General features: G+C 40.5%; 1 protein-coding gene across 1 annotated transcript in view; it reads right to left on the bottom strand.

Moving 5' to 3' along the window:
• Window positions 1–9,337: 9,337 nt before the first annotated feature.
• Window positions 9,338–22,424, bottom strand: part of MRPS27 (mitochondrial ribosomal protein S27) — a 41,454-nt gene continuing 28,367 nt past the window's right edge. The window contains exons 5-11 of the mRNA XM_041486107.1: window positions 21,280–21,394; window positions 20,699–20,777; window positions 19,316–19,431; window positions 17,719–17,821; window positions 15,406–15,548; window positions 13,744–13,899; window positions 9,338–9,746 (exon numbers count right to left, since the gene is read on the bottom strand). Coding sequence (XP_041342041.1) covers window positions 9,507–9,746; window positions 13,744–13,899; window positions 15,406–15,548; window positions 17,719–17,821; window positions 19,316–19,431; window positions 20,699–20,777; window positions 21,280–21,394 — 952 coding nt within the window. The 3' untranslated portion in view covers window positions 9,338–9,506. The remainder of the gene's footprint in view (window positions 9,747–13,743; window positions 13,900–15,405; window positions 15,549–17,718; window positions 17,822–19,315; window positions 19,432–20,698; window positions 20,778–21,279; window positions 21,395–22,424) is intronic.

Below are 22,424 nucleotides of genomic sequence, written 5' to 3'. Positions count from 1 at the left end.
GTCATATCTAATGTAGAAAATTAGTTTCCAGTGAAAGTAATATGTAGTGCTTTTATGATATTTGTGTGCAATATCCCCTCTTCCATTGAGGATATTTGATGTAAAGGAATCAAACTCAGTTCCACAATAAAATACAAAAGTGGTAAAGTGGTGTTGACATGTTTCTTGTCTTTGTGTATGTATGTATTTTTAAGTTCTCCCTTTCTCTTAGTCATGATTACCTAGTCTGTGGGGGTTTTTCTCTGAAGATCAGTGATTATTTGAATGCCAGACAAGCCCAAATCTCTCTTTAGTAATTGGAAAATAAATGTGGAAGGATACTTTTATCTTGTGGTGTGAAACATTACCATGATGTACCATGACATGGCTTCTCATTGTTGTTCTCATCCAGCAGAATGAGAAAACACCTCATTTTCAGTAAGTACACAGTCACAGATGGTGCCAAATAAAGTTACACCAAACTGAGCCCACCGTGAGGTCTTTTCCAAAGTTGTAGCAGTTCCACAAGAGTGTGTAGCTTGTCTCCAGTAGTCGTGGACCCTTCCTGACCATCACTGCCCATTCATCCTGATTAGAGGGGACACGGCATGTGGGGAAGCTGAGCCCTCAGTTCAGGTATTTACTCTATAAATGTTAAAATTCCTCTACTGCTGTTGAGGGATGCTGTAACATCAGGCTTGCTGCCTTTGTAGTTGCTTGCTGTGTACAATGCCTGCTGTACTGAGATTGCCGCAGTCAATGGTGATGGCATGAAAGCAGGTAAAGATTGGGGCAGCAAAATGCAAGGGGTGCTCACTCCCAGGAGAAGCAGAGATCCTGTGGGATTTCCTTCACCCTCAGACGACAGTCTTCTTTTGTGGGCCCTTATTCATCTCCAAAGTCCAAGGGTTTCTTTCTAGCTTCTTATGACAATAGGAAATGCTGTAGTTTGCTTGAAATGGACTGAGCGTGGTGAAATAGGGAAAAATGATGACTTAGATGAGGGAAGTCAAGTGCTGCAAATCTTATATCCTAAGTATAATTCTGCATATGTGTACATCAAGGTTTTCTAAACTTTGTTGTAGAGTAACTGATGCTACTCAAAATATATTAAAATGATTGTGCAAAGAAGACCAGGTCAAGCTTCAATCCCAGTCATGTACTTACAGCTTAGCAAAGTTTCTGGTTTTGCTTAGGTGTAACAGGGGCCAGGCCTGCCTGGTGTGTGGTGTTTGACTTGCTGCTTCTAGATGCCACATGAAAGCTCCTTTCTTCAACACGGCTTAACAGATTCAATCAGCTTATGAGGTATTATTTCAGATTCCATGGAAACATGATGGTTCCTCAGATCTTTTCAGTCTACAAAACATGGGAGTTCTATCTTGTGGCATCCTAGACCAGTAGACTATTCATTCTTGATTTCTAGTGTTCTGTGGATGGGAGGAAATTTTAGCTTTTCATTGTTCCCAGTGTCTTGGTTTGAAAAGACAGGCATCTGCTAAAGAAGGCAGGAGCTTCCCTTGGAATGGAAAATGTAAACCCCCTCCCTCAGAATTATTATAATTTTGAAATTAAGGGGCTCTCAGCCAAAGGTATGGGAGGAGGAATAACAGTTCTTTATTAGAAAAAAAAAAAAAAAAATAAAATAAAATAAAAGCAGTAATACAAAACAACACTGACAGAGTCAAAATATGACCAGGGTGTTGGTAGCAGTCTGATTAGATGTTGGCTGCAGTCCTCCTAGAGTGACAGATGTCACTCTGTTGCAACAATGAGCCTATAGAAAGGGAGTACATTTCCTCTGAAGGTCCAGTGGTGGTGTAGATGGGCCTGGTCTTCCTCTGGAAATCTAGTGGAGAGGACAGCTATGCCTCTGGGAATCCAGTGGGAAAAGGCTGCCTGTGGTGTTCCAAATGTCAGATTATATCCAGGTAGGAATGCTTGGCTCCTCCCCTGGGGCAGAGCATCTCACAATGGGATGGTGTAATTTTATCAGTCATGCAGTGGCACTCAAGGGCCCATTAACAGAAGATATCAGGAAGGATTGGTTGTGGAAGAGATAAAGAAAACTGGCCCACATGGTTTTAACAGGTGGCCCAATTGCCAGAAGATAACTGCCCCACCTCTAACAGACAGCAATAGAATACACACCCCAGCCGCATCCGGCATTTGCAACCTATGACACCCAGGATGTGGCAAAAAAGAGGTGTTGAGGAGTCTCTGATTAACAACTATAGTGATATGCCATAGATCCAGCTTGTGCCCAATATTGCAACAAAACTCCTTTGGTGCTTTCTAAAGCATCTCTGAGCTGGTAAGCACTGCCCATGTCCTTCATTCAGCAAGAAGTTTTTGACCGCTGCCTGCTGTTGTAGTCACTATTCATCTTCCACAGATGTGACTAGTCTGCACTAACATGCACCATCCTCTGTTGTGCTATGTGTGCCTTCTTTGACACCACCTCCCGCAGCACACTCCTGGAAAACCTGGAAGCCCACAGCTTGGACAGGTGCACCCTTTCCTAAGAATTGGCTGGATGGCCAGGCCCAGAGAGTGCTGGTGAATGGTGCTGTATCCAGTTGTGCTCTAGTGGTGTCCCACAGGGATCAGTGTTGGGGCGCAGTTCTGTTTAGTATTTTTATTGATGAACTTGATGAGGGGATTGAGCCTACCATGATCAAATTTGTAGATGATACCAAGCTGGAAGCGAGTGTCAATCAGTTGGAGGGTAGGAGGGCACTGGAGAAGGACCTGGACACGCTGGATTGATGGGCAGAAACCAACAATTTGAGGTTTACAAGACCAAGTTCGGGGTCTTGCATTTTGGCCACAAAAACCTCAGGCAGAGCTCCAGGCTGGGGACAGAGTCCAGGCAGAAAGGGACCTGGGGGTGCTGCTGACACAGCTGAACATGAGCCAGCAGTGCCCAGGTGGCCAAGAAGGCCAATGGCATCCTGGCCTGCACCAGCAATGGTGTGGCCAGCAGGAGCAGGGCAGGGATTGTCCCCTGTACTCAGCACTGGGGAGGCTGCACCTCAAATCCTGTGCTCAGTTCTGGGCCCCTCAGTTTAGGAAGGACATTGAGGTGCTGGAGCATGTTCAGAGAAGGTCAACAAGGCTGGTGAAAGGGTCTGGAGCTCAAGCCCTGTGAGGAGCAACTGAGGCAGCTGAGCTTGTTTAGCCTGGAGAAGAGGAGGCTTTTCCCTCTCTACAACTCCCTGAAAGAGGGTGTAGCCAGGTGGGAGCTGAGCTCTTTTCCCAGGCATCCAGTGACACAGCAGGAGGACAGAGTCCTAAACTGTATCAGGAGAGGTTTACATTGGACATAAAAAGGCATTTCTTCACAGAAAGGGTGATTGGGCATTAGAATTCCCAGGAAGGTTGTGGAGTCACTTTCCCTGGAGATGTTCAAAAAAAGACTGGATGTGGCACATAGTGCCACTGTCTAGTGGACAAGATGGTATTAGGTCATCATTGGATTTGCTAATCTCAAAGCCTATTTCTCAAATCTTTTGCAAGCTAGTTAGTTCTGTGATTCTGTGATTCACATTGAGCCCAAAACTACCAGAAGCTGCATAATGCTGACTGCCCTCATGATAGCTGAAGATTTGCTGGTTTTTGACTGTTATGTTCAGCATCATTTCCACCAGATATGAAATCCAGAGGAAAAATGCAGAACTAAATCAGCAGGTACTATAGTCTGCACAAGCATTTTTCGCTGGTCCTCACGGATCATTACCACCTGCTTCCCTACACTTCAACAATTCCTGCATTACCAGCCCCAGTATGAATTGCTGGCAAGGTGGAGGTTGACTGTGCATCTGATGCCAGCTCCACTGCTAAAACAATTGCATGGCATAATTTACACATCATACTGTGCTTGTGAATCACACAGAAAAAATAATTTAAATAACTGGAGCATATGCTCTAATACAAACAAAGTTAAACATACATAACAATTCCTATATGCACTCGAGTTGCATCCTCTATACCTGTTAAGGTCCAGAAAATAATTTTGATTGAGCTTTTACAAACTTCATGTTATTTTACCTCTGCTCACCTGTGTTACTTTCCTACAGCTGAAGGTAAACTGAACCACTGAGCCAATTAAATACTTAATATGAACCATCCTCAAGAGTGCAAGTCAGTATACCCAGAGAGAATTTAGTTTCCAAACATGAAATTATATCAGGAGTAACCCTGTGTAAGGATCAGAACAGACTTGAAAATTTCTTTGCCCAAATCCCTTAAGGGAGGAATTGTCAAGATTTGCAATGAGCAAGACATATTGGAAGCCGAATTTTGCCCTGTGCTTGTCATTTGGGCTCTAATTCTACTGTTCTTTCTGTGCCTGAGGCATTTTCAATTTGGAATGGGTAGAATGGACGTGAGCTCATCAGAAAGGTTTAAGATTAGCATGACTCAGTACTATGCAATTGCTAGCTGAGTTCAGTGACCACTTTGATTTCTGTGAGGACACTGATGCAGAGTAGGTGGCACAGATTTCTACCACATTTAGCATCTAAAGTTACTTTTGAATTAATGTTTGTCACTAATTTTTGACCTATGTCACTAATATTTGACCATACTCCATGGTTTTATTGTGAAAGAGTCACTGTCACAAGTTCAGGTTGTCAGCAGTATAGCAGTAGTTTCTCTTCTACAGTTGAAAATCCTTTTCCTCATCTCAACAGTTCCTATCATTAAATTTCTGGAAAGGTAAATTTAACTCTACTCTCCACAGATGTGCTCAAATATTCAAATATACTTTGCAGGGCTGAATTGTAGTTTGTATATAAACTGACACAGGAACCTCAGCAAAAGTGGATGTTGTTTAGCAGACCACATCTTGCATCCTTTTAAATCAGTGGTGCAACTCCTTTTTGTAACTGTTGACTCCAGCTTCCTGAGGAGGCAGGGGAAGAGAGGACACTCGCTAACCTGTGCCCCAGGCTGTCTTCTGTCTGTCTCAACAGCACAGTGATGACTGCTCAGGTTAGAAATCCCCTTGTACCAGTCAATCTTCACCCAAAGTTGGCAAGTGTCATCATCCTAGTCCTATCGTTTAACGGTGACCAGAGAACTCTGGGATGGGCAGGCAAACAGCTGGGACAGGCCACTTAGGGAATGAACAGGTGCTTGACACCAGCACTGTGTGTAGAACACAATATATGACCCGGTCTGAAAGCATCTTGTAACCATATCTTGGCAAGGTCAGGTGTTACCATAAATATGGCCCATCTGTGCAAGGCTTCTGGCAATATTTATTTGAGCTGCAAGGGTATAAATATGTAATTTTCTTCTTGTGAATAATGGATAATGACCTTCAGTGCTTTGCTGGAACTGTTCTGCCAGTAACACTCAAGGGAGGAAGAGTTACATGTTTGCTTGCCTCAGCAGCAGCATATTTGGTGTCTGCCATGGGTTTGAATTGGGATGCTGCTTTTTGCCTTTTATGAGCAGCCAAATTCTTACCAACATACCAAGCAGGCTTTGTGTTTTTATTGGCCTCTGTTTCTTTTGGCTATTATTGTTGAAGGGTCTCTCCCAGACTTGGAAAAACATGGGAGAGCTTTTCACACTGCTTGGCATGTACAAGTCTGGCAATGCTGTACCATGCACACTACCAGTCAGGTATTATTTTGGCTGCTTGTCACAGCTCAGTCACTAGGCAATGTACTACTGCTTATAGCAATGGGAGATTTTCCCCAGCCTTTAGCAACAAAAACACCAGGAGAATGAGCAGGGAAATTATTCAAAAACTTGCAAGAAGATGCACTACTGTGATTTAGAAATACACTGACAAGGGAAAAACTGCAATAGCTTTAATCCTAATCACAGCGGTAGTCAAACGAAAACAGGATGTGAAGGAACACTTCTAGGAGAGATGTTCCAAAAATATGAGCTAGTGTTACTACTAAGAAAGATTTTGGTCTGTCCCCTCCAGGAAGTATTTAGCCACTCCTATTCGTGTATATAAAGGCTTAGACAGCTGTCTGAAACAGGACAGCAAGAACCAGAAATGCTTCAAAAAGCTTGAGAGCATCCTAGTGAGAAAGTGCTCATTGGGTTGTGAGCTTGCATCAAACATCAAATCAAGAATCAGGGAGCAGGGCTGGATGAACTCAGAGTTTTTTGTGTTTGTAGAACACAAAGCTATTTTTTTAAATATGCATATATACACATCCACACTCTTCCCTTAGCATCAGAGCTCACATTTAAGCAGCAGCAGATCAAAAGAAGCTGTATGACTTCCCTGCCCCTCCTCCTTTTAAATGTGGACAGCTGCATCACAGCAGGCGATGGCGAACACAGCAGAGCATACATGGCTGCAGACATCTGGACTGAAAGGCTTTGACTACTTGGGGCCCAGTTTCACTCCTAGGTGCTGCTTCAAACTTCTTTTTTAAGAGTAATTCAGCAAGCAGGTAAAAAAACAGGTGCTGTGTGCAACATGATTTATACAAGGGGGCAAATAATCAAGTCTTAGATTTCCTGGAGTGGGAAGGAGAAAAGCAAGAAAGTTAAGCCAAGTTAGTTGACATTCTGTTGATTTTTCATGCTGTTGCGTTCGGTATAGAGCTACTGTATGTGTTTTCCTGGGGAAGACAAGCATATGCCTGAACAGCACTGGTCTCTGAATTAGCTTGTCTCACAACTTGTCTTATTGTTGACTTTGCTCAAAGCCAGCAGGGAGGAGAGGGCACCAAAGAGGAGAGTACCTTCTTCCCCTCCCTCAAGCTTCCTTTGCTAATACATGTTTTGAGCATCTTGAGATTCAGCTGTACCCACAGTCCTCAAACCTCAGGGTGCCCAAGCACTTGGCACCCCAAGCTGCTTGCACCACTGAGATGTGGATGCAGGGCAGAGACATGGAAAAGGAGAACAAATGAATGTGATATACACAGTAGGAACTTTAAGGGAATCACAGGTAAGATCAAAAGAACAAGCAATGAGGATTGGTGGAGAATTCAGGGGGGTGCAGGTACATGTACTGGACATGTAAGGATTTGCTGGGTGTGAAAACACTTCAACCAGACAAAACATTAGAAACTGCTCGCTGTTGAGACCATGGTGAAACCTGTGGTGGGAAGGAGCAGTACAGTACTGGACCATGGAGGAATACTTAGCTGGGGAATAATTAAGGGGAAGAAGGACGCTAGTGCGCAGCTGGTCCAGCTGGTCAAAGTGTCAAAACCAGTATCTCACTCAGGGTGATACCAAGGGGACAGATGAATTAGAGGGCTTGGCTTTTGGTTCATGTCACAAATAATCTGGATCCTCTGCTGCAGGTCTTGGGTTTGATGTCCTTCATCTGGCTGATGAATCTGATTTGCTGCCTGCAAAGCATTTTGCAAAGCAATCCCCTTCTCCCAAAGGCAGAGGGGGATATGAGAGGAGACTAGGGTAAAGGTTGTATCTACTGGTTTAAGTTAATGCTTTGAACTGTGGTCAGAGGATTCCAACCCACATGCCTGGAATAAAACAAAGAGGCAACCTATAATATTCATTAGCAGGCTACTCAGAGCTCACAGGAGGACTTTTTTTTTCTCCTATTGCTGTAATAGTTAAGTCTAAATAAATGGGAAACGGGGTAGTTGTGGGGGAAGTGAAGCCAACCCTGTGAGACAGCAGGGACACAGCAGCTGGCAGGCTGCTAATGCTAATTGAGCTCCAGCAAGCTGCTGTATCTACCAGCAGGCTGGGGGAGGGAGGGTGGAGGTGCCCACGGAAACAGGCTCCTTGTGCTGCCAAGAGGCCAACAATAACCAAGGAGAAATGTGTAAAATTGTAATGTAGTGAAGATCCCAAGAGCTGATGCCTGTAGAGAGAAGGTCATACAGGAATTTGGATGGAGGAGTGATCACAAAACCTTTGAAGCTACAGATCATGCTCTGAAACTGAAGAACTGAAACAGTGGTCAGGGAAGGGACACTACATTCTCTTGTGTCTCAATTAGGAGTGACTATGACCTCTTAAAACCACCAGTTTTAAGGAAATTATTCTTAAGAGTGTATTTGGCCTCCTACCCTTCCTCACAGCTCCCTAACTTCTCCTAGTAATCAGAAAGTGTTTAGAACAAGAAAGAGAAAAAAAAATTCAGGAGACTTTTCTCAAAAGTTTTCCAGGAAACTCCGCTGCTAGACAAGCTAAAAAATCATCCACTTACCTGGCTGGAGACAGCACTCTCTTATTGCTCTATGGGATAAACTACGGGAGCTGCTGACAAGATGGGGTCAAGGACCTTAGTATCAGGTTTCCTAAACATCACAGAGCAATCAGACTCTGAGTGTGTTTGCTGGGAATTCTAAGAAAGGTGTCTGGTGTATTTAATGTATACTTTCCTACACTTAAAACAAGGTTCACAGGTCTGCAGCATAATCTCACTGGATTTACAGTAGGATTGTGGTGTGAGTTTTATCACTGCAAAACTACACAGATGCACAATAAAACTTGAAATGCTTATTTTATTAATTTTAAAATAAATTATAAAATTATAATTTCATTATTTAGACCCTGTGGTAAAGCACAGTGAGACAACAGTCCTGTTGCCTTAACAAACTTCAGTTACAGCAGGGCTGTTGCTCAGGTCTCCCCTGTTTTAAAGGACCTTGTCCCACTATGCACTCCAAAAAGTTGCTGCAGATGACAAGATTCAGTGGGAATGTATGAAGGGATGAATGCTGATGCATCACAACCACAATCAGTGCACTATGATTCTTTCCTCCCTTGCCACTTCCTTGTGCTCTTGTGAATAGCTACATTGTTTTACTGATCTGAAGAATGGGGCATGGGACCGTGAAGGGAATTAGGTCAAAAACCTAATGAAACAGTGCCCAGAATATAAAGGGAAAGCGCACTGCAGTATGAGGCTCCTTGGTGTGTGCCGAGGTGATTGCACATTTCTCTAGTGTCTAGAAATGGAGCAAAGCAGCACCAGTAAATGCAGAAATTTCTAACATCCTTAGAGTAAAGACACATCTGAATGCATGCTCAAGTGCTAACTTACTGGGCTGAAACTCTTTGTAGTTTTAAAAATAGCCTAAAGTTAGGCTTCCTACCTTCTTACTCCATACACAGAAGCTTGAATTTTCCAAATGGGTTGGGAAAAAGAAAAAACCCAATCAATATATGTTAATCCTCTTAGTGTCTGCAGTTCAGAGTAGCAAAGGCATTCTTTCCTGTGAGAAACCCCTACTGAAACAACTTGTGTTTGAAATTCTTCCCTTTTCTTTTGTTCTTTCCACCCTCCAGACCTTTCATCACAAGCAAGCTACTCCTTATCCTTTTGTTTCTTTGTGTTGTCTCTATCTCTTGCCTGGCCGATGGTAGAAAGAAAACACAGCATATACAGAACGAAGATTTCTAAAGCACGTGTGCTTTACTTCAGGAAACAGAGAAAACGGGATGCTTAATTTGCATACAGCAGTCACACCTGCAGCATGATTGAAGTGAAATATTTATAATGGTAAGCACTTCAGTTCACTGACAGAGGAGTGCACACCACTGCATTCGTAGTTCCAGTACTAAGCAGATGCTTTAGCTAGCTTCCAAGCTTCCATTTCCTGCTTAGCCTGTTCTCTCATGTCTCTTTCTCTCTCAATGAGAAGTACTTGTAGTTCTTCCCACTTCTTGAGGTTCTGCTCGTATTTTGCAATGTCTTCCACTTCACATTCTGGCAGTTTCTCCTTGACAAGTTGGGTGGTCAGGGTTAACAGGCTTTCAGATTCAACCTTGCCAAGTGAATGCAGTTTGGAGTACAGCTCCTGTCAGAAAAAGAGATTTGGTAGGAGTGTCAAGGAGAAAGCCAGTCAATCACAAAACAATCAGACACAAAATACTTCTCTACAGCCAACACATTGAATTGTTATTATTATTATTAGTAGTAGTAGTAGTAGCAGTAGTATTTCTGCTGCTGCTGCTATACAGGCCAGGTTAGTATCGCAACTGTGGCAGTTGCTACCATTTCTTGAAATACTAACCTCTAGAGTATTTGTCTTTATAGCAGCAAGACTGAACCAATTAAATTTCATTTTCATTAACTATTCAAATTCTCTTCTTTTTCCAAGTTCAGTTATCTGGTATTAACAAAGATCAGTTGACCAGTCAACCACAATAATTATTATTTAGACACCTTGGGTTTGTGTCTTGCCTCAAAACCAACTGCATGATTTCATCCACACTGTCTGCATCAGCATCCCTCCCAACAGGTGCACATCACTTCAAATGTTCTCTTTCTAACTGCATACTAAGTAACTCCCATAATTTTTCTTCCAAACTTACTGTGCCTGGGGTGTGACTACACTTACGCACATTATACAACACTGTTAAAGCAAGTGATATTTTTTCAGGGATACTCTACACTGAAACAAAGCAAAACCTCAGAAAGGAACTCCAGTTTTCTTCCTCAACTTTACTTATATAGATTTCCTGCAGCATAAAATGTTAATACACTTAAGATGATGAATTATCCAGTGATACTGTTTCTGGCTTTCTGTGATCTTTAGCCTGATGGCTCCTTAACATTCTGATTAATTGCCTTGAAAGTGCAGATACACAACCAAGGAGAAGATGATACAGCACTGGAAAATTCTTTATCTTTTGTTCACTCATTAGGTGAAAACACATTTTTCCCAACCCTTCTTTTAAACAAAACATTTTACCCAGCCCAGCACTTGCAAAAATGTTTAAAGTAAGTAAGTGTTCTAATGAAAGGCACATTTACATTTTCTTCATTTGAATGAAACTTGTTTTGCATTGCAGTACAATGGAATGAAGATGTGGGGATTGTTCTCCTCCAAACAAAATGGCAGTTCCAGAGCCATGCAGATATCCAGACTTCCAGTTATCACTGAAAGTTTAAGCACTATGCAGCTGATCCACAGTGTCCCTCTAACCCAAGCTCACGCTGGCAATAATCTGCAAATGCATATATCCTCAGCTCCTACCTGGAGGCTCTGCCTTGTTCTTAGGCAGGAAACTATTATTCCCCTCTGAGGCCTTGCCACTTCTCTCTCCCTCAACCAACACAACTTGCAGGCTTTGTTGTGTTTCACCTCGGAGGTCTGAACTGGACAGACAGCAGATTAAAGACTGAAATGCTAGAGAGGCAGGTCTGAGTGGCTTGCATATTTGGTTCTGTCTCTTTTTTGATTTCATGATAAAGAATGAAGACAAAGCCAATGTCTTCAAAGCTAATGAACTAAAGTCAAACTCAGTAAAGTATTTAGGTGTATTAGTCTCAGTAGGTACACAAGGCATCAATGAGAAAACAAGAGATTGTACAGCTTGGGTTTGGGGAAGAAACGTGACAACAATGTTCACAGATTAGATATGTAACTAGTTTAGATCATTCACACTCTTCCTATTAAACTCTACCAAGGATGTCCTGAAAAGGGGCTGAAACACCTTCCTAAAACAGAGGAAATTGAAATACAGAAAGGCAATAAACTGTAAACTAACAGGTCATGTCTCCTAAGCCATTACTGGTATCATTGGTATCCTGGAATACTTCCTGCTCTTCTCTTAAACATTAGTAATACTGATTTAGGAAAGCAGGCTGTATGTCCCACAGGTACTAAAAGAGCACATTCTTAAATGGTTAAATCATTATTTTTATAAGCAGTCTCCATGCCTCTGCATGCAGACAAGTTATGGAAGAAGGTGCATTACTTTTGGAGAAGGTGTTCCCAGCATTTATGTGATAAAATGTTTGCCACCTACTGATCATTGACACAGCTGGAAAGAATTGCCTGAAGAACACTATAGTGAGCAGTGAGCCTCAGCATATAGGATCTGAAAACAGGTAATTACAACACAAATGAGTGTCAGAGTCTAGATTACAGCTCTAACAGCTTTTTGTGGAAAGAGCCAAATGCCCTTAGGTCCTCTTTTTTTTTTTAGTGGAAGCAAAGACAAGTATCCATATCTGTTAGACTTCCATGCCTTTTTCAGGAACTTTACAAATGGTTGTTCTGAAGGCTGGTATGAGACACAGAGGCTATTCCATGGAGTACCATGGAGGAGCATGTGTATGTCTGGAGCAAACCCATATGCTTTTGCCTGCATGCTGAGGCGTATGATTTGTGAAGCAGAACTGGGAGTCCAGGCTAATTAAGGCAGGGCTAGACAAAGTGCAACTGAATTTTTTCAGCACCAGAAGTGCAAACCCTCTGCTGGGGTTACACAGAAGGAGCAGATGATCTGTGCTGGGACAGCAGCTGGGAATGCACACATCACCAGGCTGACTCAGAGCTGCCACCTGCCCTCACACCTGCAGGATTTCTAGTGCAACGTAAACTACACCTAAGTGTCCCAGGGCACCTGGGAAGGGCCGCTATGGCTGGCCTAATGGATTTGAGAGAAGAATCTAGGAACTCCTTCAGGCTTAGCTGAAATGGCATTCTAACTCATGAGCTCCTTTCCTCATTCACAAAACCAGAAATTTTGGCTTATTACTGTTGGATGTCTAGATGTCACATGGTGGCACAGTCTTTCTAATATTCAGACTTTCCTGGTCAGATTTTAAACAGTGGGACTAGTTTTTTGGCCAAAGGTCACTGCCACACCAGGGAAGCCTGAATTGGGATCAATTATGGAATTTGAGGAAAGGTTGAGCTGAAAATAAAACTAGGTTCTTGGCACTAGTCCCCAGTTTGATATTCAGACCTCATTTTGAGCAGTATGCATTATTTTCTTCAAGGCTAGACAATGGATGGACAATAAGAGACAAATAAATAAAATAAATAAATAAAAAACTTCTCACTCCCTCCTTCAAAGAACACTTGTGTTTACCTAATTCACTGAAATTCATCCAGGCATTACCATGTGCTGAGCATCCACTGATTCCCAAACACTTAAATTAAAAAGATTTAACTGTCTACAACAGAAGTTTAGTATCTATAGATTAGTGGCAAAGTTACGTAAGTAAAAATTAAAGCAAGGGAAAGTGTGTGTGTGAGCTGAAACCATAGGATACTAGTCTTTTAACTTCTGAAATTTCTTTTGAACAGTCTGTATCCAGCACAACTGTCCCAGCCATCGAGCAGAAACAATGGAAACTGATGGGTTATGGAAAGAGTACTGCTCCTGGAACTGTAAGCCAGGTAAGTTTCAACATGAAGTACTTGATTTTTACCACAGCACATATTATTTAGCTGATTTTGAGACGATAAATAAAATCAGATGATCAAATTAAATGCACTTATTATATAGATGTGCCTTAATGAACAGCCTTCTGTGTTTCTTAATGTTATCATCAGCATGATGACAATAATCTAAAGATAAAAGGAAGGTGATATGAACCTAATTTAATTCTCCAGTCTGAAAGTACAAGATACAACATTCCTACATAATTATAATGTACACAAATGGACAACAAATTCAGGGTAGTCTCACATCCATTTAAATTTATTTTAATGAGCAAGACCCACACAAGGTCAGATAATAGGTCTCTAAAGACATTTCACTTTTGCAAACAGGACTGGAGTTATCATTTTCATGTATGAAAAATGAAAATAAAATTCCAGCAGACAGACAAAAGACAAGTAGCCTTGAGCTTTTATGTCTTTGTAGGCTGCTGCTTCCTGTTTGGAGAAGTGAAAATGTAAGGTGACATTAGTTTCAAAAATGCCAAACAGAACTCCTGATGCACTGAAAGGGTGTCAGTCTACCAGCCATAGTAAGTCAGCATCTGTATTTTCTAGTATGCATCACAGAGATCTACCACAGCTTAGAATATTTAGAGAAATTAAACTGTCTTACCTTGAATCGGCTGTAGTACTCAGGTACTTTAGACTGCTCTGTTTCTTCTGACTCTGCACATTGCAATTTCTGCTCTAATTTCTTGGCTTCTTCAGCAGATTCTGGATCAGGTTTGGCTTTAAGGACAGACTGCAAAATGGTCTCCAAGGCATCAGTCTGAACAATCACATTTGTCATGGTTAGAATCAAGAGTTTGGGAATACAATCTAAGTAACACAACTGTCATGCATGCAAACAACTTAATTCATTACCTTGTATTTTGAGATGACTTCTGTATATGCTAAACAGAAAACCAAATTCTAAAAGGATATGAGACAATCTTGGAAGAATTTTGTATTGTGGTTGGGAACTTGGGAGTGTGTGGCTCTCACTCACAGTCAAAGCATTGCTTTTTGGGCTCTACTACTGGGTATGTACAGAAATGCAGCATTAGTAAAGAATCAGCAAGAGCCTTCTTTTACAAGTTCTTAGTTATTTGCTGAACAAAGTAAAAAGTACCTCTATACAGATAGCATTTCTAGGTATTAATAGCATTTACTATTTTTAGAGTATCAGGATGCAGACGGATACAATCTTCTACAGACCTACAGTACCAGACACATACAGCCCTGTTTCAACACTAGGATGTTCATCTACAACTCAGAGCAAGATGAGAAATTGCTGAATTTGTCTAGGGTTTGCAAGCAGAAAAAAACCCCACAAGTGTATTAAGTTGAGTTCTTCAGACTTGAAGTGAGAAAGATACCTCCAAAACCACACACCTGAAGAGGTAACTCAAAACTGGTGGAAGTCGCATATGTGACCTGTCTTGGACTGACCAGCATTATACTGAGAAGCTTCAGAAAATGGAGCAATAGGTAGGAGTACCTGCTGAGCAGTGCCCCAGACTTCTGCTTGTCAGGGGAGACTGCAATTTTAGTAGTTACAGGAGCAAAAGGGAGGCTCTCATCATCAGGGTCACCTTCAGGAAAAAGTACCAAGAGAAGGAGAGACCTCAGTGATGTTTCTGTGCTCCAGCCCCTTCAGTAGTGACATACTAAGTTACTCCTAAGCTGTGTGATTCCAGCATCAGCCTGACTCCCCACAGCACTCCTAAGCCCCAAGTCGCTTAGGTAGTGCCAACCTCACAAAAGGACTGAATCTAGCCATCCTTCCTGACTGAGGGCAGTACAAACCTTCTAGAAATCATTCTGTCAGCTTTTTGGACCAGTACCACTCAGGACATCATCTGAGGGCACAGAACACATACAATTAGTCATAAGATCAAGAAGATGTGACAGTTCGTCCTCACTCCTAAGAAATATGTCTCTGAGTGGTTTCAAAAACTTGAGAAACAAAGGTGTCTTCCCATCCCTACAGACACTCGTTTCCTGTGACACAAACACAGGTGTCTCTAAAGGGAGGGCAAGGCTTAGAAAACTTACTTAAATGGTCTGTGGCAGTAGCACATACTCATTGCCAAGGACATGCCAGTAGACATTATCACTGGCTCATCAACTTAAGCACTGATTCTGTTCTAAACATTACTTCTCCTGTCTTGTAAAAACCTATGAAGTTTGGAGGGCATCTTTTCATTAACAAGGCACAGAATTCACAGGTTTTAGTGAAGTTTGTTTTATATGAAATTCCCCGTGTTCAGTGGGTTATAGCCTTTATACTTACAGCCTCTTTACAGATTTTGATGTCACCTGACAATGAAGCCACATTCTCCATCACTTGCAAGGCTCTATTCAAATATCCAGGTGTCCACATCAGTGGCATTAGATTGTATACAGCTCTTAATCCTTTTGTCAACTCCACCTTCCCTGTGATAAAAACACACTTTATTGTTAGTGTTTCAATATCTGAATCTTAATGGAACCTGTATAGGTTGGCTCTGGTTTCTAGCAGTAATAACAAGTGTCTTGGCTTCGGTGGTAAAAACAACACACTTCTACAAAGTTGCTCTTACAGAATTTCCATTGCTCTAATTGTATTATTGTGCTTTTTTTTTTGCTCAACATAATCTAATTATGTGCATGTTTCTAGTGCCTCCCCATTCCCCCTCACCCAGAAATTTTGCCCAGATGGAAATCAGAGTAAGTGGCCAGGTTTTCTGCTTGTCAGGCTTTGTAACAGCAGCTTGTAGAAGGACACCTGAAGATCTCAGACAAATGTCTCCTTAGCTTTCAGCTGACTGTGGAGCATATGTGCACTAAATCTGATTCTCTAGATTTACCTCTGTGGCCTCTAGGGTTTACTCACCCACAACAGCACATGTTACGGCTAAGTGCTCAGCTTACTACCCCTGTTTCTGCTGAGGCTTCCTAAGAGAAAATATGGGACACCTGCCAAAAAGGAAATTTTGGTTCTTGATATAAGACAATCCTTGCAACAAGGTGTCCACTGATTTTAGCAGGATCTGTGATGTACTGCACCACTTGCAATGTGGCTTTTCTTCTGACAGTAATTACTTGAGATCATGAAACTCCTGCATAAGAGAGGAAATGCATAATACATTGTAGTAGATGCAATTTACAATGATTGTCTCTCTTGGGCTTTGATTTTGTTATTGTCAGCATAACTGACAATACCTCTTCAAGTGCAGAATACAGGAGTTGTGTCCAAGCTCTCAATCCCATTTGCACTCTGGCTATAGTAACATAAAACTATGAGAGACACCCTCTTTACATGAGAGAGAACAGTTTAGGAAAAGCAAGGTAATAAGTGCACAGACAAAGCCTATGGACCATGGCTAAATTAAAAAAGCTGAGGTTCTTGAGGCCACTCTGTGCCTGTAGACATATTTTACTCTCTCAGAGGTCAGCTCCATTAGCATTGGCAAGACTTTGCAATATGTGACATAACAGTAAATAGCTTTTGATCCACTGAATGTCAATGTCATGGACCAAGCACTATTGCTCTCAGACAAGAGTGAAGTACATTTTTGAAATACAGACACTACTCCACCAATCTATATGACATTTAAAACTCTCCAAACTGAATGCCAACTGGACAGCAAAGTCCCTGTTTGTAACAGTATCTCCACTGGATTACAAAGTACAGCGCTATGAAAAATCCTCCTTTCAAATTAGTTTTCAAATTTATCCTTTTTTTTGACTGAAAATTAGTTTTTTGTTTTACAGTCATGATAAATACAAATCAGCATCCTAACTCTGCCACCACATATCATATTTTGAGGTGACATTTGAAGAACAAATTCACTTTCTATTACCCTCAATAATGCAGTAATGAAACAAAAATTTACAATAAATTGTTGACTACTTACTTTCTAGTAAATAATAATTTTGTAGAGAACAAAACCTATCTGTACCATACTCCACTAAAGAGTCACAGGAAATTCAAGAACTGTTTGCCCATGTCCCTTCCCTTCAATTCTGAATATACTCTGATCTAACTTCTCTTTAATACTATATAGCGAGTTATTAACAGCAAAGACTTCTTAACAGATACAGGGAAAAGGCACTGCTATCTGCTGTTCACAACCCCAACATTCACTTTACAGTGACTAGTAAAAGTTCTGAACTAAGTATTTTCCAGGCTGTCCTCTCCCATCTCATAAGGTTTAAAGATTATTTTAAGATGCTCATTAACCAGAAAAACAGTCTGTTGTCCATAACCTTATAATGTGTGCCACAGAAATCTGTACTTTCGGGTTTTTTTCCTAAGTTTCTTGGTCAACCAACAAACCAATCCCACTGTTATTTAAGAATATCTTCTCTCTTTCAGCATCTAACCCAAACATTTCAGGGAGCCCTAAAATTGGTTCTGAAGCTGTCTGATGAATCAAATTCAAATCAGTTCTACCCTCCTGGCCTACAAAACAGGTTCATTCATAACTCTGAAATTGTTCTTCCAGTATTTTTTTGTCCTTTGCCTTCTCCTTGATTACATTTTAATAAAACAAAGATGCCAATTTAGTTCAACCACTGAAGACAAGAGGGGAAAGCTGACAATGAGGGAGGTAAAACTTACCAAGGAATGCATAGCCATAGAGCTGGGAACTAAAACCCACAGTGTTACTTTGCTTTAGACCCGTAAGCAACAGCGAAGCTCCGGTATTTCTCTCTTCTTCCCACTGCAAATAATTCATCAACTAAGTAAGTGCTCCTTTAACAAACACAAATATAAAATGGCAGCATGCATGGCTTTTATCACATCTTAGGAATAAAGTAAAGAACTATTAAATATGCCCAGTGTTCAGTTACAGTATATTTGTCCTGAGAAACAGTACGAATTGTACTGAGGAACAACTCTCTTTGCAGAAGACTAAAATGTGAGTGTTTGTAATTTTGCAAGAAAGCTCTTCTTACTATGTCTACCTCTAGGTCTTAAACCAAAGACAGAAAACTGGTTCTGAGCATTATGAGGTGTTGAATGGTACTTTGAATGGTGTACACAAATAAAAATGTAATTTCATTGTTGTCTTTGAATGGGATTACTTCAAAATGCATATTAAATAAGTCACAGCTATATAAATAAGCCTGCCTTAAACATGTCTTATGTTCACACCATCTTTACTTGCACATTCAGTTTTCATGAAACACTACACATACTGACAAATACTTATCTCTAAAGTATGGATATACAAACATGGACAAACACAATGGAAAAATGAGATTTTTTTAAATCCTTTTGCTTTTCACATACAAGTGACTAAGCATATTTTATTTCTAGGCAATGAAGAAAATATGCAAAACAGTAAATGTGCTTTTCTCTTCTTTAGTGAAAACTCAAATTACAACCCAGCTGGGTAAAACCTGAAGGTACCTGTAAAATGCATTTTGGAAGATGTTTCACATAACACAGATGGAGGCTTCAAGCATTTGCCATTTAGATAACAACATGCTATTGAAGGCTTGAGCCAAACTACATTAAAAATAGCTTCCTACAGAGATCATGTCAGAGCCCTTTACTGAGCCCCTTCTGCAAAGGTAGAATAATGCCACTTCCAAGACCCTGAACTGTCTGTCATTCTGGCCTTAAGCAAGCAAGCTGTAAATAATAAACCCATAATCCTTGGAGACAGGAGAAATGTAACAAAATTAGTTTTTAAACAGATATGTAGTAAGAAGCAATACACCCAAAACAATACACCCAAACCCATACACCCAAAAAATAAATTTTTAGAATCCCAATCGGGATACTAAAAAGCCTAGTAAAAATGGTTTATAATTATCAAGGTCTAATGGTGAGCAATACTTAGCTTAATAGGTGACTTTTTTTTTTGGTGGTAATTGAAAGAGTCTGCTTTGAACTGAAGTGTCAATTCACGTCCTTCACATGGGCATACAGTACATCTCAAAATTCCTACACACCCTTCCTTTCAGAGAAAGTATCAGAAGGGGTGACAAGTGATTTAATGGTTTTCATGTTCGGTTGTTTCTTTTTTTCCTTTCTTTCTTTCTTCTGCAGTTGCAAAAATAATGACAAAATGGAGCATTTTTTCCCCAGGTAAAATAAGGTACATAAAAGGTACATAAAATATGTTCATGATTGAATGTCTAATTCACCGCACCACAACACTGGGAAGCAGAGGCTCTGTGTATCATTCTGAGTGTGGTCAGCTTACCGTATGTTCTGACTTGGTTGCCAGGTAGTGGTATAAAACATAGAGAGAAAGAAGCTGTGTTGATAATTCATCAAAACTTTCTTGGAGCATGATCTCTGTTACTACTGACATAGCATCTATGGAGGAAATCAATACTTAATCAGCATAGCTTCCAATACATATCTTCCTTTTGTAGCCACTCATGTTCACTGAAGCTTTATTGCTGTGATATGCTTTGAAATAGTTGAAGAGGAAGTTAAACATTTCTTGCGACTAAAATACACCTACAGAATTAGTCTTATTCTTTTGGGTTGCTCAAACACACTGCAAGAAGGAAGAATGGGTTGTATGGCATGAAACTACAGCCAAGGAGCTCTTAAAATCATCTTAGCTCTACACAATTCAGCTGGCTCTTCTTTCCTTAGCTCTTTAATCATTAAAAAATTTTTAAATTATTTCTTTGTTCTTGTGTTTTGATTACAAACAAGAGAAGACTGACTTAACTTCATTAGCCTTAGGGTGACAGGAGAGCACAAAGGATAAGAAATGTTGTCACAAATCACCCACAGTGGTCTGCTCAGCAAACAGTGCTCTGGAGGAGCTCTACATGGAGTTCCAGTGACACTCCCTTATCAGGAAGGACAGTTTGGAAAAAGGCCTTCAGTTTCACACAGAATAGAAATATGGATAAAATAAGGGGGAATTCAAAGATGGAGGGGGTATGTCTCAAAATAAAAAAAAATATATGTATTAATCTGTTGTTTAGCAAAACCTTTCAGTTCCTTTCCGTTATCAGTTTTGTAAGAGCTTTATGTAAAGGAAAGCTTACTGCAAGTTTACAGTACTAGAAAACCTGAAGTGAAATTAAAATCTATCATCAAAATTAGTATCTGTCATCAAACGTGAGAGGACTCATCCACACACTTAAACAGTCAATAATGAAAAGTAGCCCCAGTATGGCAATTCAGCATAGCTGGCTGCCTCCAGTGGCAGACAGAAAGCTTACACAAATAATTTATATATGTAGTTTTTTGAACAGCTAAATGTATGGAAGATGAATACCAACACACATTTTAATTCTGGTAACACTAATTAATTGTCACTAATAAGTCCTATCATATCATTACCACGTATGTCACACTTGTAACTGAAGAAGATGGTTTACACTTGCAATAGGATTAACAACAGTAGAAACTGGGAATCTCACAAGTTTCAAAACTATGAAATTAATAAAGTCAAAAAAAAACAAGAGAGAAACATGCAGAAAATATTTCAAGGGAAGGTGAAGTTTTGTTTTATGATGAATTCAGAAAAAATATGGCTGCAAGTTTTTAGTTTAAAGAAAAGCTCTGTAAACATAAGAGCACACAACTAAGGATGCAGTATTGGTATGTGCTTTCTTACCTTCATATTTCTTCTGCTTTATAAAGCAATCCAACAAAATATTGAATGTAAAATTATCTGGAAAAATTCCATACTGAACCTGAAGAAAAGAAGAGAAAAAAGTTGTGTGCAAATGTGCTGTTCAAATCTTCCCAAGTACAGTGCAGCAGATACCAGAAAGAGCAGAACCAAGGCACTCCACACTGATGCAATGTACATCAAGCAACACGAGAGATTAGCATGGCTCCTGTCATGTAGGCTCTCCAACTTCTGATGCACTGGGTTTGTTTCAGCATTTCATCTGAGCCTTTCGGACAAGGAATAGCCCTGCCTATCGTGTTATTATGCCTCCCCTGCAATTAATATGTTTTGGACACCAACACTACTTAAAACCAATGAGCTTTCTGAGAAAAGAGAGGATTTAAAAGCTGTAAAAAGGCTATTGCTAAAACTGAAGAGCAATAGTAATTTGTTATTTGACAAAGAAATCTGAACTTAAACCACAGTCTACAGGTCCTGGCCACAACAGGAATTCCTGTCAAGCCACACCTGAATCAAAAGCCGATCAAATATATTCGTGTCTCTTCCTTGGCAAAACCTACCTTGTTTTGTATTGTGTATAAGGCTTTATCTTGGGCACCATATTTTAAGCACTGTCTGATCCAGCTGTGAATGGTCCAGTCTCTCAAGTACCAAGAATTTGGGCTATGCCGAAACCTAGATGAAAAGAATTCCTGGTGACATTATGACTCTGCAATCACAGAAACAAACTCTGTAATCAACCCAACTATGAGTTTCAAAACCTCACCATTCATGAACCCAGATATAAATTTCTCTGTGTTTGATTTGGCAGTCAATCACCACTCTCTAAAGAGCTCCAGATAGCCCTTTCAAATAAGAGAAACACAACTTTGACACATTAATAGTATGTACAAAGGGGAATACGACCTTTTCACAAATGCATAATATTTAAACTTCTCAATTTCCAGCAAGCCTACTGCTTTTTTTGGAAAAAAAAGAATACCAAAAAATAACAGTTTGGTATATTTATGATGGCCAACTGAGACTGGTATATATACTGCAGTATTTTTTGACCCCTTGTCCTTATGATTGTGTAAGATTGCATTGTATAACATTTTGACATATAATAATGCTGGGCTTGCCAAAGAGCTACAACTGATGACATCAGCAAGTATCAGAATTACATCAAAATATAACTGCATCTGAATCTTTGGAGCTTGTGTAATCTGTTCTCTCTCATCCTCTGTAAATCATGCCTCACTTCACCAGTTAAGAATTCATTATGCCTCAGCACAGGTCATTCCTGGGCTGCTGCATGCTCCATTTGCCTTAGAAATGCTTCATCAGTGAGGCATACCTCATGCACAGGGAAACTCCAGTGGAAAGCTTTTCCCTGCCCCTCTACACTGATTTAATCTATTTTGAGATACCTCATGCCATGACTTCAGCAGTCTTCCAAGGCAACTCACTCCAGTGCTCAACCAATTTGCAAAATTAAATACTTTTAATCGCATTTCATCCTTATTCAGACACATGCACTTGGCTCCATATTTGAACAAACAGTGACAAAAAACACATGGAGCTTTAGTTTTGGCAAACATTCAAGCACCAGTTAAAAGTTCAGTGGTAGGAGTTGCTGCCTTGGTCCTGAGCTGATTTTCACATCCACGTGTGAAGAGATGCATGCAGTCTTTCTCAATTCAAATGAAAACTGATCTCAGTCCCC

The sequence above is a fragment of the Pyrgilauda ruficollis genome, unplaced genomic scaffold, assembly GCF_017590135.1.
Source record: "Pyrgilauda ruficollis isolate IOZ18807 unplaced genomic scaffold, ASM1759013v1 scaffold74, whole genome shotgun sequence".
NCBI classification, from domain to species: domain Eukaryota; kingdom Metazoa; phylum Chordata; class Aves; order Passeriformes; family Passeridae; genus Pyrgilauda; species Pyrgilauda ruficollis.
The sequence above is the reverse complement of the archived record's forward strand: the minus strand, read 5'-3'. Positions and strand labels throughout refer to the sequence as shown.